The sequence below is a fragment of the Mercenaria mercenaria genome, chromosome 4 (genome assembly GCF_021730395.1).
Source record: "Mercenaria mercenaria strain notata chromosome 4, MADL_Memer_1, whole genome shotgun sequence".
NCBI lineage: Eukaryota > Metazoa > Mollusca > Bivalvia > Venerida > Veneridae > Mercenaria > Mercenaria mercenaria.
Genome location: NC_069364.1, coordinates 19,201,736 through 19,216,912, shown reverse-complemented (window position 1 = coordinate 19,216,912; position 15,177 = coordinate 19,201,736). Strand labels below are relative to the sequence as shown.

Here is a 15,177-nt window from a genome sequence, read left to right as displayed (position 1 = left end):
CTACAAGCGATCATTTTACAGTCTCTATCAAATTCAAATAAAAATGCAACTGAAGAATGCATCTTCTGAAATAAATATTGTCAATCTAGAAAGTTAACTATATTCTAATCAAACCTGAAACTAACGTAAAACAATTAAAGAGGTAACAATGAATAGGTAAATCTTTTCAGTCAATTTTGGCAAAAAAATGTTTCGGCAGAAAGATCAACAGCAACATGAAATAACGCTATAAATCTTATTTATAAAAGAAATAATTAAAAAATATTGTAATATATGCATGTGTCAATAATGTGATTTTGCATGTGCGAACTTTCTTATAGTCATTTAGACAGTGTTCTCTATCATTTTAAATCCGTTTTGTAAGTATTGATGTAAATAATACATGTTTCAAGTCTCATTGCTAAATTATAGCCCCTTTTGTTATTCTTAATATTCGACTAATTTCATCGGACGCTGCTGTGGTACAGCACAACGCTACATTTTAAGAGCGAGTTCTTATGTAACTAAATAAGGTCGACTACTTAAGTCAGATTTTGGTAAGAACAATCTTAACTATATATGCATTAATTCTTGATTTTAGGCAGTGTCTTACTACGGAAAACTTGTTTATTAATGCACTTAATAAAATGAAAAATAAATGTCTTATTATGTTCAGAGAGTTTGAAAAATAACTTGATCATTGGTATACATTATAACTTGTCGCCCTGTCATATGATTAACGTTCTGCATTGAAACAATTTCACCCTGAAATCGCGAGATATACATTTCTCTTTCTCGAATACCGTGGCTCGTTTCGGCATTATGTCATATTGCCTTCAAATATTTGATCGAGTGTCTATGTAGAAATTCACAAGAAATCTGAGAAAACGCCTACAAATTTACCAACTCAAAAAAGATGTCTTTAAATGTTACCAGATTTTCATCACGGCAGTTCCTTGCACCATGTTCAACAAGTATCTTTGTGATTTCCACCAGTCCTTTTCCTGCTGCATAACTTAGTGGTGTTCTGAAGTCTATGTCCGTGCTTTAAAAATGGAAATAGTTCATTTGATTTGGTTTATGTACTGGTAATAATGATAAACCCGGACAGAAAATGAGGATTTTTTTACCTGTAACGTTTTTATTTCTGCAATTGTTATTAACGGTTGGTATCAAAATAAAGCTTAACATTTGCTGAAAACTTAACATAATTCAAATTCATAATTAGTAAGCAAACTCACATGAAGTCAGGCCCTGAAAGGGTTAAGCAAAATGGGGACTGTACGAACGTTGACTGATGATAAATTCGATCACTTTGTCATTTACAAAATTTTCCACCTAGTATTGTATTGAAACTTTCCCAAAATGTTGCAACAGTCATTCCGAATCAAATAATGACAAGAAATATCTTTAAAAATGATGGTCGGCGAATTGTAATAAGGAAAGAAGTTTGTGAATTTTTCATCTAACATTCATCTTTCATCTAACATTGTTCAAATTGCAAAACTAAACACCGTACTTTAACAATTTAAATGGTTCTCTTTTAATTTTTCGCAAAGGTTTCGTAGGGTTGCAATTTTGTTTCGTTTATCCTTAGACGAATAATTACAGCAGTAGTTTGATGAAGATTCATGAAGCGGTTCATGAGAAGAGGTCATTAAACGTGTTTATATTTTTAGCTAAATTGGTCCCTATCTCAATTTGTAACCAAATAGCAGGAGACCTTACGATATTGTTACACATCGAGTTTGATAAAAATCCATTACATTTTAGTGGTTAATGCGAAGAAAGGCATATCTACTTTTAGCTATAGTGGTCCATAATAGGGCCCAAGTTCCTATATAAATAAATTTGGAAGAGGACCTTATAATGATGCTCCAGACCAAGTATGACAAAGATCCACCAAGCTGTTCATGAGACGCTGTATAAAGGCATTTCTAGTTTTAGCAGCCCCTAAAAGGGGTCAAATGTCCCAGCTGAACAAAGTTGGCTGCGGGCCTAATAAAGATGCTACAATCAAGTTTGATTAGAATACATGAGAAAAAATCAATTAAAGGATTTTTTTATTTATTATTTTTATTTATTTCTAAAATAGGCCAACTGATCCCGCTTTAACAAATGCATATTCGCTATTCGTGAATCTTTGGACAATGACGTCACACCTATAAAAAGTGAAGGTCAGGCAAAACATACAATTGTAATTATTTCAATATTTCTGTTTCATAAGCAAAGCTTGACCGTAGTTATATCACAAAGATAAACCGTATGCAACGTACCTTCATTTCAGTGTAATGAGATTCAGTCATTATATAGCATATATATAATGAAACAGATTTCAATATTTGCATACCATACTAAAGAAAAATCTTAATATATAACAAATCAGTTAAATAATTTGTAACAAATATATCAAAGCAAACAAGTACTCATTTTAATAAGCAAACTGAATAAGTCACAAAAGCAAGAAACCTTTTCATATACAGACGACAATTGTAACAAGGAAAATCTTTTAAAAAGCACTTCTCTACATAAAAGACTCTTATCACACCCTTATTCATGTGATACGCAGACCGTATTCATCTCTTTCTTTAATTTGATATATGTTGGTATTTGAACAGGTTTTTAACATATTTATTAAACTTACTTATTATTTTGAGATATATCAATATTCTTGCTAAATATACTGAGCCAAAATTAGCTTTAAAACTGTGAGCAGCGTCGTTTAGGATAAACGTTTTGTCTACATTTCACTCAGCGTAGCACAATCAACAGAGTGAAAGAAATTGACACTCTCGTCCAATCAGGCAGAGTGTTGCATAAATCTTCCATTTTGATAAATTATCTATAATGCGTTATCAAGTAGTTTGATTGGCAAACTGAAGTCACGTGGCATAGGTTAACGAAAACGAATTTAGACGGCGTCGCCGAAAAAGTGAGCCAATGTCAGGCCTCTATGTGTTGACAGTGAGCATGCGTAAGAAAACACCCTCTTCCCAAGTAATTTTGGATGAATATTTCTTATACAGATCAATGTAAGTCATTTACTTATACAAAATATTTACCAATTTTGTTTTTGTTTACACCAGTTGGTGTTTTAAGTAGTTGCTATTAGATGGTGTGTTCAATTATATAAATAACCGATTGCAATCGAATAATTACAAGGTGGTCGACTTTACCATCTGTTCGGGTTTATCATCAGTACCAGTACATTATGATAATGATAATTTATCAAATAAAGCCATTACATGAATTTGATAATAAAGCGTTGACGTTGACGCCATTTTAAGTATAGGAGACGTTGGTCCAATTCACTTGGTCTACGAGGGGTGTTCAATAAATACCCGGAAAAGTGCTCTCATTTCTTTATTTCTAATCTCATTTTGCTAAAATTTAAAAATATGACGGATATGAACATACTGAATGCAAATACCTAAATTACAGATTTCAGAACATGCACAATACTTATTTGTCGTCTCGTATAATGGGTAAAGAAGAAAAGAATATGGTAAAACGAATATTACATTTGTGTCTTTCCATATTGAATTTGTTAAACTCGTTTAAGAAAATTGATAAAATGCTCGACAGAGCCTCGCATTTTATTGTTTTATTCAATTCGTTTAATAAATTCAATATGAAAAGACACTCATGTAATTTCTTTTTTTATTTCAAATCTCTTGATGACAAGAGGCAATCAAAATGAAAATAAGCTTCCGTATGAAATTAACAAAAAAAGATAATACAACATAAGCAGGTCTTTAAAACGTCTTACAATTCCTTTCCATTTAACACGTGATGACTAGTATAGTAAGATAAAATGTAATATCAATCAGTACAAATGTTGCTATCAAGGATATTAGATTTGTAATAGCAAATAGTATAATTATTAAAGATTTATTAAATCTTATTTCTAATTAGTGTTAAACATAACAAAATACTGATAATGAAGTGTGTTAGTAATGTTAAAAATTTTACTGGACAAACTTCTGTTTACAAAACTGTTTGTTTAGATGTTTGTTTGTTTTGTGTTTGCAGTTAACCTAACCCGTGTTCCTGGATTATGTGCCAGTACAAACATGTTCTCCACAAGTAACTGCCAAAATTCTCACTTGAATCAGAGTTGGAGGACGAATGATACCAGACACACTGTCTTTTATCAAATCGTCACCGAGAACATACGGCCCGCCCGAGGATCGAACTCGGATCTGTAGATCTGCGCTCTTCTTATTGAGCTAAGCGCGCGGGAATCTTCAATGAAAAATATATATATGTTTCAAAAGTCTAGAGGTTTCTTGTGGACGAAAAATTTTGTAATTGTTTATGAATACATCCTTGGTTTGGATATGCGGCCAAATATGCCATTTCTTATGATATCGTGGTATGCATCAATCGTATAAAACTAGACAAGTATTTTATATTTGATGATTTCACTGACCATTAGTTGTGTTAATGTTTGTTCATGGCCAACTCAACATTTTAATAGAAAGATATTAAAACTTAACACTTAAATCCCAAAAATCTTAAATAAATATTGCGCGAAATATGACGATTTAAAAAAAAAAATGCTGAAAATATTTTTTATATGCGTTGTCTGACCCTGACAAGAGAAGGTGCGAAAAGTCAGTGTTTCATATCCAGATTTCTATTTGACATAGCCTTCAATCATTTTATGTCCATGACTTGACTCTACTATAAAGTACAAGATCGGATGACTTATAAGCTTAGCTATTACATAGCCATAGATAAAATGATTTTTTTGAAAAACATACTTGTTTCTGATGCATGAAACATCGCATAATAGTTTGAATTACATGTAGATAATTTTTAGCTAGAATCCTTAAAGGGAACAATTGTAGTAATTTTAATAGATACTCAAGCACCACTTCCGGAATAGTCAAATAATGGTGGAAAGAAATACCCTATTTCTAACCAGAAATGATATTTTCATGTTCTGTGTGAGCCATTTGCTGTCTTTTATGCTGTTTGGGTCGATGCTTGGCTTGACAATTTGGTAGCACTTCCAAGTAGATTGTTTTAAATTTAGAAATTTAAACAAACCAAATTACACATGTACCCCTCCATGTATTCAATCTATCATTTTTTTAGAAACACCGTAGCGGTCACAAGTCAGATGAAAATCTCTTTTAGAATATATATGACCCTTATTGTACCCCCCGACAACAAAGTTGTAAGGGGGGGGGGGGTATACTGGTTTCAGGTTGTCTGTCTGTCTGTCTGTCCGTCTGTCTGTCTGTCCGTAGACGCAATCTTGTGCGCACCATCTCTCCTTATCCCCTTGACAGAAATTAATGAAACTTCACACAAGTGATCAGTACCAACAGTAGTTGTGCATGGGGCATGTTAGGTTCTTTTAGAAAAAAAATTTGCAGAGTTATGGGACTTTGTTTTTTTGTTACTATACTATATACATAGACACAATCTTGTGCGCACCATCTCTCCTCATCCCCTTGACACAATTTAATGAAACTTCACACAAGTGATCAGTACCAACAGTAGTTGTGCATGGGCATGTTAGGTTCTTTTAGAAAAAAAATTGCAGAGTTATGGGACTTTGTTTTTTTGTTACTATACTATATACATAGACACAATCTTGTGCGCACCATCTCTCCTCATCCCCTTGACACAATTTAATGAAACTTCACACAAGTGATCAGTAACAACAGTAGTTGTGCATGGGGCATGTTAGGTTCTTTCAGCGACAAAAATTGCAGAGTTATGGGACTTTGTTTCTTGTTAACATACTATGTACATACAGTCTGCATATGCAATCTTGTGCGTGCCTAATCTACCAAACCCTTACACACAATTTAATGAAACTTCACACAAGTGATCAGTACCAACCCTAGTTGTGCATGGTCATGTTACATTCTTTTAGATAAATATTCTGCATAGTTATGGGACTTTGTTTTTTGTTACTATACTGTATACATACAGTCTATATACATACAGTCTACATAATTATGCAATCTTGTGTGCGTCAAATTGCAATGTACTGTGTCAGTGCATGCGGGGGGTACATTCATCACCTTTAGTGATAGCTCTAGTTTTTCTTGTTATGTTTTGTTTTTGTTTGAATGTCATTTATTATCAAATGGTGAGTAATTCCTCTTTAAAATGGGCCACTTGATTATGTACTACAACTCTCAAAAGTTAGTTTATTCTGTATATGTTATAATAGTAATGTGTTGTACTATTAAACCTTTACCAAATACATTTGTACTCGTCTTTATATTTTTTTGGCCAAATAAAATAAATATTTTCACATTACATCCTATATAATAAATATTTCTCATGCAGAGGATTCTCAATCAAATTTAACATTATGAACTTTCTTTTTATAGGATAATGTGCTTAATTGATGTAAAGAGTAGAGAAATCATTTATCGAACACTTGTGATGTTTGTTAAACAAGTTTGATTTGATAACATCGCTAGAATGTTTGGTCGAGGAAAAAAAGATAACCATTAGAGTTTATCAGAGGAGAGGAGGAACATTACTTTTGTGGTGCATAAAGTTCAATCTGCGATGAACATAGCTTTATACATTGTTTTGTGAAATTACGAGTTTCAATACACTATAAGGGAGTGTTATTTCTGATTTTACAGGCAAAATATTGATCTGCATAATCTTTAAACTAGTTTTATCTTACTCAAAGAAATGCGATAACTGACAAGTTTTCACATTTAATCAGCTTGATTAATTTTTTTAGCTACTTTCGCTAAAAAAACCGCATACTTTTTAATGTATGAAAACAAATGCCCAAATGTCTATTATGCTTTATCAACAGAATCTACTCCATATTTTGCATTGAACTTTTATATAACGTCCTTTAAATTTTGAAGTGCAAACTTAGGTATACAAAGTAACAAAGAATGATAAGAATGATATGCTTTGCGAGTGATTATTTTCAAAAATGGTATTTTTCCATTCAGGCAGATCACTACGTTATTCATATCTTCCCGGTGTTAATTACAGCTGATTTGTATATAAATACGAGACAATTTATGTTAATTAGGTAATAAATCTTTTACTTACATAATTAAATGTAATTTCTGACTTTTTGTTTGAATGTCAAATAATACACAACATGTTTTTCTCAAAATATACTAGAAAGTTCTATAAACTCATTTACTTGAACATATATTTTGAAAACATTGCAATTATGACCAGCTTCAGAATATGTGTGTGTCCTTTTATGCCAAAATAGCTAAAGTAAACGACTGGAATATTTTACTTACTAATGATGTACGTCTACATGCTCTTGAAGCAGGATTTCTACTGACTCCTTGTTGTTCTGTAAAACTGCATAATGTAAGGCAGATTTTTTTTCTGAACAGTCCATCCCTATAAACGTTGTCCTAGATATACAGAAATGTATCACTGTCTTGGTAATATATAATTCTGTATACTTTTATATTCATTTCAATAACTTCAACATCGGAAACCGTCCAAAATATGAAATTTTGAATTTAAATAGGTAAGAAATAAATTAAAGCTTATATTTTGGTATCGTTCAAACGTAAAACTGGTTATCGAAGACAATTTCAAGTCTAAGCAAAAATAATTACCATTCCACATTGTGTGTTGTTTTCATCAATTCCTTGTGCTTCTTCAAGATCTGTAAGATATTTTAGAAAAGATTTTTAAATTGTGTGACTAATATATTCTTATGACAGTTTGTATTATTCTATTTTGTTCGTGAAGTATAGATTTTAAGCAATACCTTTTTCAGTTACAGACACTTTTGGTAAATACTACTTATTTTAAATGTGTGTTTTGTTATGAAGTCAATAGTCAATAAAAAATGTTCCTCTGAAATTTTTATCATTTTTTAGAAATAAAATCTTAAATACACTTAATGATAGCAGTACAGACGTTTAGGAAATTGAAGATATGATAACTTTATTTAATTCTATCGGAAATGTAGATTTATAAAAGAATTCTGACAGAAGATTAGATGGGGTTTTTTAACCTTTAACCTATGCACAGTAACAGTCTAATATTTTATACTTTTAAATAATCGATGAAATTGTTTTCTTTGCCTGGGCAAGAAACAATTATTTGTTAGGATCATGGGAAAGTTGGAAGATAATATGAACTTATACAGTTATCCATTTGAGAAATACAGTTATATTTCTAAGAAGATTTCGGCAAGAATATCTTCAGTTATCATTATGATTTTTTTTTTGTTGGATTTAACGTCGCACCGACACATTATAGGTCATATTATGATTTAAATGATTTAAACGATCTATTGTTATCGCAAAGACAGTGGTTTATTCTAAGATATTATTGTGAGATTTAGGTACAATAAAGAAATATCATCAACTTCAAATTAATTCAAAAAATAATTGTACCTTTTTATAAAATCAGCATTTTAATTACCTAGTTACAATTTTAATTCAACGAGCTGCAGTAGTCGTAAAGATAGGGGTTCAGAGAGGGGTTGGTCCAAATAATGACGATTTCTAACTAAATCAAAGGGATGAAATACCACCCCAGCCATCCGAGCTACATTTTTGCCAGTTTTAATGACAACAAAATTAACTACATAGCTTGGCCTTTTTAATTAGATGTTATGAAACAATTGTGATAAGATTCATAATTTTATACATTTTCTTTGTATTATTTTGCAATCAGTGTTTAGTACATAGACAACGTTTCTCAATAATCGAGCCAATTAAGCTTCCTTTGTCGCCACTCATATGTTCCGGTTTTGAGAACTAGTAACATTAAATGCATTTGTATGTCTTTGAATAAACCACATTTACGGAAAATGCCTGCATGACGAAATAAGTTTGTTGGAATAAATAATGTTGATATACAGAGTTATCATATGTCGAAAATCTACAGTAGGATAATGATGTCTGAAAAGATAGTAGATATTGACATTGTTTCAAAATTCTACATTAAACAAATTTATTAATTGTAAATTAACCGTAAATTTGGTACTGTACGTGGGAAGTCTATATTCTTTCGTCTTTCAGCAAAAAGGAAAGAAAACTAAAATATTAGTCTGTTATAAATTTTATTACTCGTATGAGCAAAATATCTAATTCATAACGTTATTGTTTAGGAAATAACACGTTCATGAAATGCTCATGACATTTGTTTGAAACATGCCATTGATGTTTACATTATATGTTTGCGAATACGTTTGTGATTTTATTTATTCTGTAATAATGCCTTGAAGCTCTATTTTATATTAAATATAACACGGATTTAAACATACGTGTAAAATAATGCAATCAGAGAGGTTTGTAATTCTATATATTATATATCATAATGTCCATTATTCCAATCTAATAGAGTTTTACCCTTAAAAAAGAGGTCGTAAAATCAACTGAACTGAGAGACTGAGAATTGTATTTGAAGAAAAAAGAAAATATTACATAAATGCTTGTACTCTAATGTTTTACGGTTAGCTTTAGAATGGACGTGTTTCATTAACATTGCTTGTTATTTTACTCTGACACACTGGATGTTTCACTATATAATGCATAACATCTAAAATGCCGCAATCCTGGTACAGGTAAATATAGGTTACATTCAAACCCCTTTTCCTAAAAATTCACAGTATATTTTAAAATGTTTACTTTAAAAGAAATAAAATCATTTAAATCATATTATTTAAAGGTATTTTCAGAAATGCATTTCAAATATGGTGACATCTTCATTAAAACTAAAGAAATAACTCTTGAAGAATATTGTAAAATCAAATGTGGTTTCCAATAGCAATTATGTTAACAAACCTCAGATTACTTCTGTTGCAACAATTAATATTTTGACAGCTGTTTCTTATCAATATAAACGTTCTGAACTCATTTCAGTTGGCTATTTTGACGTTATCTTTCAATTTCTTTATTGTTACGTCAGAGGGTACCAATTTCTTGTGACAGTAACAAAGTAACAGTAAGACAAACTAGCAACTTTTAACAATAACAAAATTTTATTCAAAGATTTATTTAATAATTCAAATACCTTCAAGCATGAACCGTAAAATCCAGTATATGTTAGAATAATCCAAATCCTGTCCAGGTCAAATTTAAATCCAATTATAATAAATTTCACAATGTTTCACACAATTCAAAAGTAATTTTGGCATATCCAAAAATTATAATTCCTCTCTTCAATTATAACTTCTTAATCCAGAAAATTTTAATATAAATCTTTCAAATAATCCTTCAAAATATCAAATAATCAAACTGGTAATATTTAGTTATTAAGAAATACAGGAAAGTTTCATCAATATCTACAAATACGTTTTATACTCCAGGTTCTAGTTCTAATGTCAGGCATCAACCTATTCATTGTATCATGGACGGTTCCAGAATTGTCATGTTACAATAAGAATAAAAAGAACATTCTATTAAACTCAAGGACAATCCTTTCTGATAATAAGTGTCAATATAATACAGAACACAATAGAATATTCTTGATAAAAGTGAAATTTTATAGTAAATACAGAATGGTGTCTTAAAATAAGGTCAGCAAACAGTGTTTTGCCTCCGGGGAAATACATATACATAACACTTCCCAACCTAAAGAAAAAAGAAAGTTTGATTAAACTTCCTTTTAATTTTACAACATGATACAAATGAACAAGCATTATGAATAAAAAAGAAATATATCATTTTACAACTATAACACATGTAGTGAATAACAATATCTATAAGATCTAGAGCCCTTTGTTCAATTCCTGGAAAGGTCATCTGCTATATGATTGTCTTTGCCCTTGATATACTGAATATCCAAGTTATACTCTTGGAGTAAAAGACTCCATCTTAGCAATCTCTGAGTTTTGTTTTCCATTTTGTTAATGAAAGTGAGAGGATTGTGGTCACTGAAGACAACAATATGGTTTTTGGCTGCACTTAAATATACCTCAAAGTACTGAATAGCCAAAATAAATGCTAAACACACTTTTTCAATAGTAGAGGAATTTCTCTGAAGTTTATTGAACTTCTTTGAGAAAAAACAAACAAGATGATTAATCTCAGAGTTGTCTTCTTGTAGCAATACCCCTCAAGCACCAGTATCACTAGCATCTACTGCTAACTTAAAAGGTTTTTCAAAATTCGGTGCCAAAAGGACTGGTTCACTCTTGAGTATGGCCTTCAAATTTTCAAATGACTTTTGACATTTATCATTCCAGATAAATTTTGACTTTTTAGAAAGTAAATTGGTTAAAGGTTCTGCAATAGACGAAACAACTGGACAAAATTTTCTGTAACTGGAAAATCAGAGATGGATTCAGCCTTAGAATCAATTGGATTAACTTGACCCTGTCTCACAACATGACCTGAAAAAGTAACACACGCTTTACAAAATTCATTTTTAGATAGTTAAATTGTCAATTTTACTCCGCTGACTCTTTCGAAGAAATCCTCGGTGATCTGTTGATGCTTTTTGCCAAGTTTCGTGGTGTATGATGACATCATCAATGTATCAAACGCATCCTTTAAGTCAAGAAATGACTGAATTTACAAGTCGTTGAAATGTTAAGGGGGGTTTTTCATACCGAATAACATAACTTTGGAATGAAATAATCCAGACGGTGTAACCATGGCTGAAACTTGTTTAGCTTGTGAGAAGAACTTGCCAAAATCCTTGTAATAAGTCAAATTTCATTACAAATTTTGCCTGTCTAGTTTAATTGATACAATCATCAATTCTAAGTAATGGAAATGAATCAGTTTTTGTGACGCCGTCAATTTTCCTGTCAATTTTCCTGTAATCTATACACAAGCGTAAAGATTTGTCAGATTTTGCAACAAGAATACATGGAGAATACCTCTGTTACTTGGCTCTATGAAACCATTGTCCAACAAATATTGAATTTCTTCTTTTAAATGATTCTGCTTTGTTGGATTCATTCTGTATGGATGTTGTTGAATTGAAGTAGAATCTGTAAGTTCAATGTCATAAAAATTTTGACAGATCTAGAAGGTACACCCGGAAATAAATAATCATATTCATGGATTAGTAGTTTCAGCTCTTCTCTCTGTTGAGGTTCCATTTGTGAAAGTTTTTCCTCCTGGTGTTGAAGAATGTCTGAATTTTGAAGTTTTATTTGACCATTGACAGTGTTGTAATTATGTTCAAAGTCATATTCAACTGAATTTTCAATTTCTTCATTAAAAGATAAATTAACACTAACAAGATATGGGACAGAGTTATTTCTATCATGTATTCTTTTAACATATTTATAAGACAAAGCTGCTTTTGCTTGCGCCTCCCAGTTCGGATCACTTAACCTCTTGTCAACAGTATAAGGAACATAATATCTTGCATGTAGTGGTTTACCAGGAACAGGTAAAAATACCAAAACTCTATCACAAGTTCTTTCTTCTGCACATTGATCATATCTTGATTTCTTTTTGTTTGAGCAGATTGCATCCAGTCCTTTCCTTTTATCAAAACGATATGTTCGAATCATATTTTCAATGTTTGATGAAATCTTTCTAAGGCACTTTGACTTTCTGGGTGATAGGCTGAAGATTTGTACTATTCTATGCCTAAGCTATGTAATACTTGTTGAAATATGTTATACATAAAATTAGAACATTGGTCAGACTTTACAGATTTTGGGAGACCAGCAAATGTGAAAAATTTAGTTAAAGCCTTAACAATGGATCTAACTTTAATATTTCCTAAGGGAACAGCTTCAGGAAGTCTTGTTGAAGCACACACTAATTGTCTAAAGGTACTGGTTCCCTGCTCCTGGCTGAAGATGTGCCTTAGGTATTTTCTGTGTGTGTGTGTGTGTTCGGGTTTAACGTCTTTTTCAACATTTTTTTCAGTCATATAAACGACGGTGTCTACTTGTAGCAGTGAGCACAATGCCCAACTTTATAGTGCAGCCTCACTGGAATATAACGCCGTAGACACGTGGCATGATATCCCACCCAGTCACTTTATACTGACACCGGGCTGACCAGTCCTAGCACTATCCTCTTAATGCTGAGCGCCAAGCGAGGAAGCTGCTAGTACCATTTTTTACGTCTTTGGTATGACGCGGCCAGGGATCGAACCCACGACCTCCCGCTCTCGAAGCGGACGCTCTACCACTAGGCTACCGAGGCGGTTTAGGTATTTTCTTATTGGATTTGCCTACCATTTGACATGTGTGACACTATACAATTGTGACACATCATATTTTTATATTAGGCCAATAAAAATGATTCAAGATTTTGTGATATGTTTTATTTACACCACAATGACCTGATATGGGCGTTTCATGAGCCAGGGAAAGAATTTCCTGACAATTAATTTTGGGGCCACAATCTGGTAATTAACTGTCAATTCATCATCAGCAGGGACATCTGGCGGCCGCAATTTTATCATCAAAATCCTACGTTTAACAAAATAGCAGACAGGGAACCGTGAATCTTCTTCTTCACTTATAACGCCCGCCCGCTTAGCTGAGTAGGTAGAGTGTTAGATTACGGATCGCGGGGTCGTGAGTTCGATCCTCGGGCGGGGCGTATGTTCTCCGTGACTATTTGTTAAACGACATTGTGTCTGAAATCATTAGTCATCCACCTCTGATTCAAGTGGGGAAGTTGGCATTTATTTGCGGAGAACAGGCTTGTACTGGTACAGAATCCAGGAACACTGGTTAGGTTAACTGCCCGCCGTTACATGACTGAAATACTATTGAAAAACGGCGTTAAACCCAAAACAAACAAACAAATCTTCTTCACTTTCAGACTTTTGAAATAATAATGAAGTTTCAGGGTCATTTATTTTTGTTCTTGAAGAAGCTGTGAGCTTGACATCGAAGTTGTCAGAGTCTGTTTGTTGAACATACAGATTTGAAGAACAGAATTATCTGTCTCAGAATTAAATGTTTCGTTGATAATAGTATTAGAAAAATCAAAGTCTAACACTAGATCACTGTCAATGGCTTTCTTAGCCGTAGGACGGGTAAACGCACAAGAAGGGTAAAGGACAGGAATTTCCTGCTCAACTGAATCAGGTTCATGATCAAAACAAGGTGTGACATTTACGAGTGGATTTATCACAATCCTATCTCCAGCCAGGTCATTTCCTAACAGTAAATGGACACCTTTAAATGGTAAATCAGGTCTAATACCCATAGTCACATGCCAGTAACCAAATCTGAGGATACATAAACTGTATGGAGGGGAACAGAAACACAACCACACTCCATCCCAGCCCGCCCGCTTAGCTCAGTAGGTAAGAGTGTTGGTCTACGGATCGCGGGGTCGCGAGTTCGATCCTCGGGCGGGGCGTATGTTCTCCGTGACTATTTGATAAACGACATTGTGTCTGAAATCATTAGTCCTCCACCTCTGATAATTCATGTGGGGAAGTTGGCAGTTACTTGCGGAGAACAGGTTTGTACTGGTACAGAACCCAGGAACACTGGTTAGGTTAACTGCCCGCCGTTACATGACTGAAATACTGTTGAAAAACGGCGTTAAACCCAAAACAAACAAAAAAAAAAAACACTCCATCCCTTGAATAAGTACATTTATAGTAGGAGAAGTCTTCTCAGAAAAGGCAGGACATCTGCACGAATAAGAAATTGAGAAACCTCAGTATTCCTTAGGATTAAAATAGAAGTAGGCTGTGTAGAATCACCGATAACTGGTAAAGAACCATCAGATATAAATGACTCATAAACCTCCATAATTGAATCAGAATTGGTGTCCTTGACACCAGTAACAGTAATGAGGTTATCAGTACGAGGCTAGAGTTAGACTTCAAAGAGGTAAGACCTGTAGGTCTTGCTTCATCTCTTCACTGCTTCGTCTTTATAGAAAAACATTGAGAGATAATGTGTCTAGGTTTCTTGCAAGTAGGTATAGACAATGGGTTTTCATCATGTTTATTACCTGTATTTTCCGCAGGTGTATTACCTGAAAATTAAGATTTTTGAGAACTTTCTGTATTAGAATTATTACCAGATGAGAAGCTAGAATTGTTTTTGTGAAAAAGAGGGTCTCTTGTTGATATAAGTTGGTTTGTTGAAGGAACTTTTATGCGTTAAAGTATAATCATCAGCAAATCTATCAGCCTCTATTTAATTTTCAACCTGTTTTTCATCTAAGAAAGTTTTGACCTTGGTGCCAACACACTTTTTAAATTCTTCAGTTAACATTAACTGCCCAAGGTTATCATAACTATTACCTATCTCCTTTGATGTATACC

General features: G+C 32.8%; 1 protein-coding gene across 1 annotated transcript in view; it reads right to left on the bottom strand.

Annotated features, from left to right (window-relative positions):
* The window catches only part of LOC123551122 (transient receptor potential cation channel subfamily A member 1 homolog), a 136,838-nt gene that overhangs the window by 108,141 nt on the left and 13,520 nt on the right, over positions 1 to 15,177 (bottom strand). The window contains exons 3-5 of the mRNA XM_053542065.1: positions 7,566 to 7,615; positions 7,236 to 7,355; positions 913 to 1,024 (exon numbers count right to left, since the gene is read on the bottom strand). Coding sequence (XP_053398040.1) covers positions 913 to 1,024; positions 7,236 to 7,355; positions 7,566 to 7,615 — 282 coding nt within the window. The remainder of the gene's footprint in view (positions 1 to 912; positions 1,025 to 7,235; positions 7,356 to 7,565; positions 7,616 to 15,177) is intronic.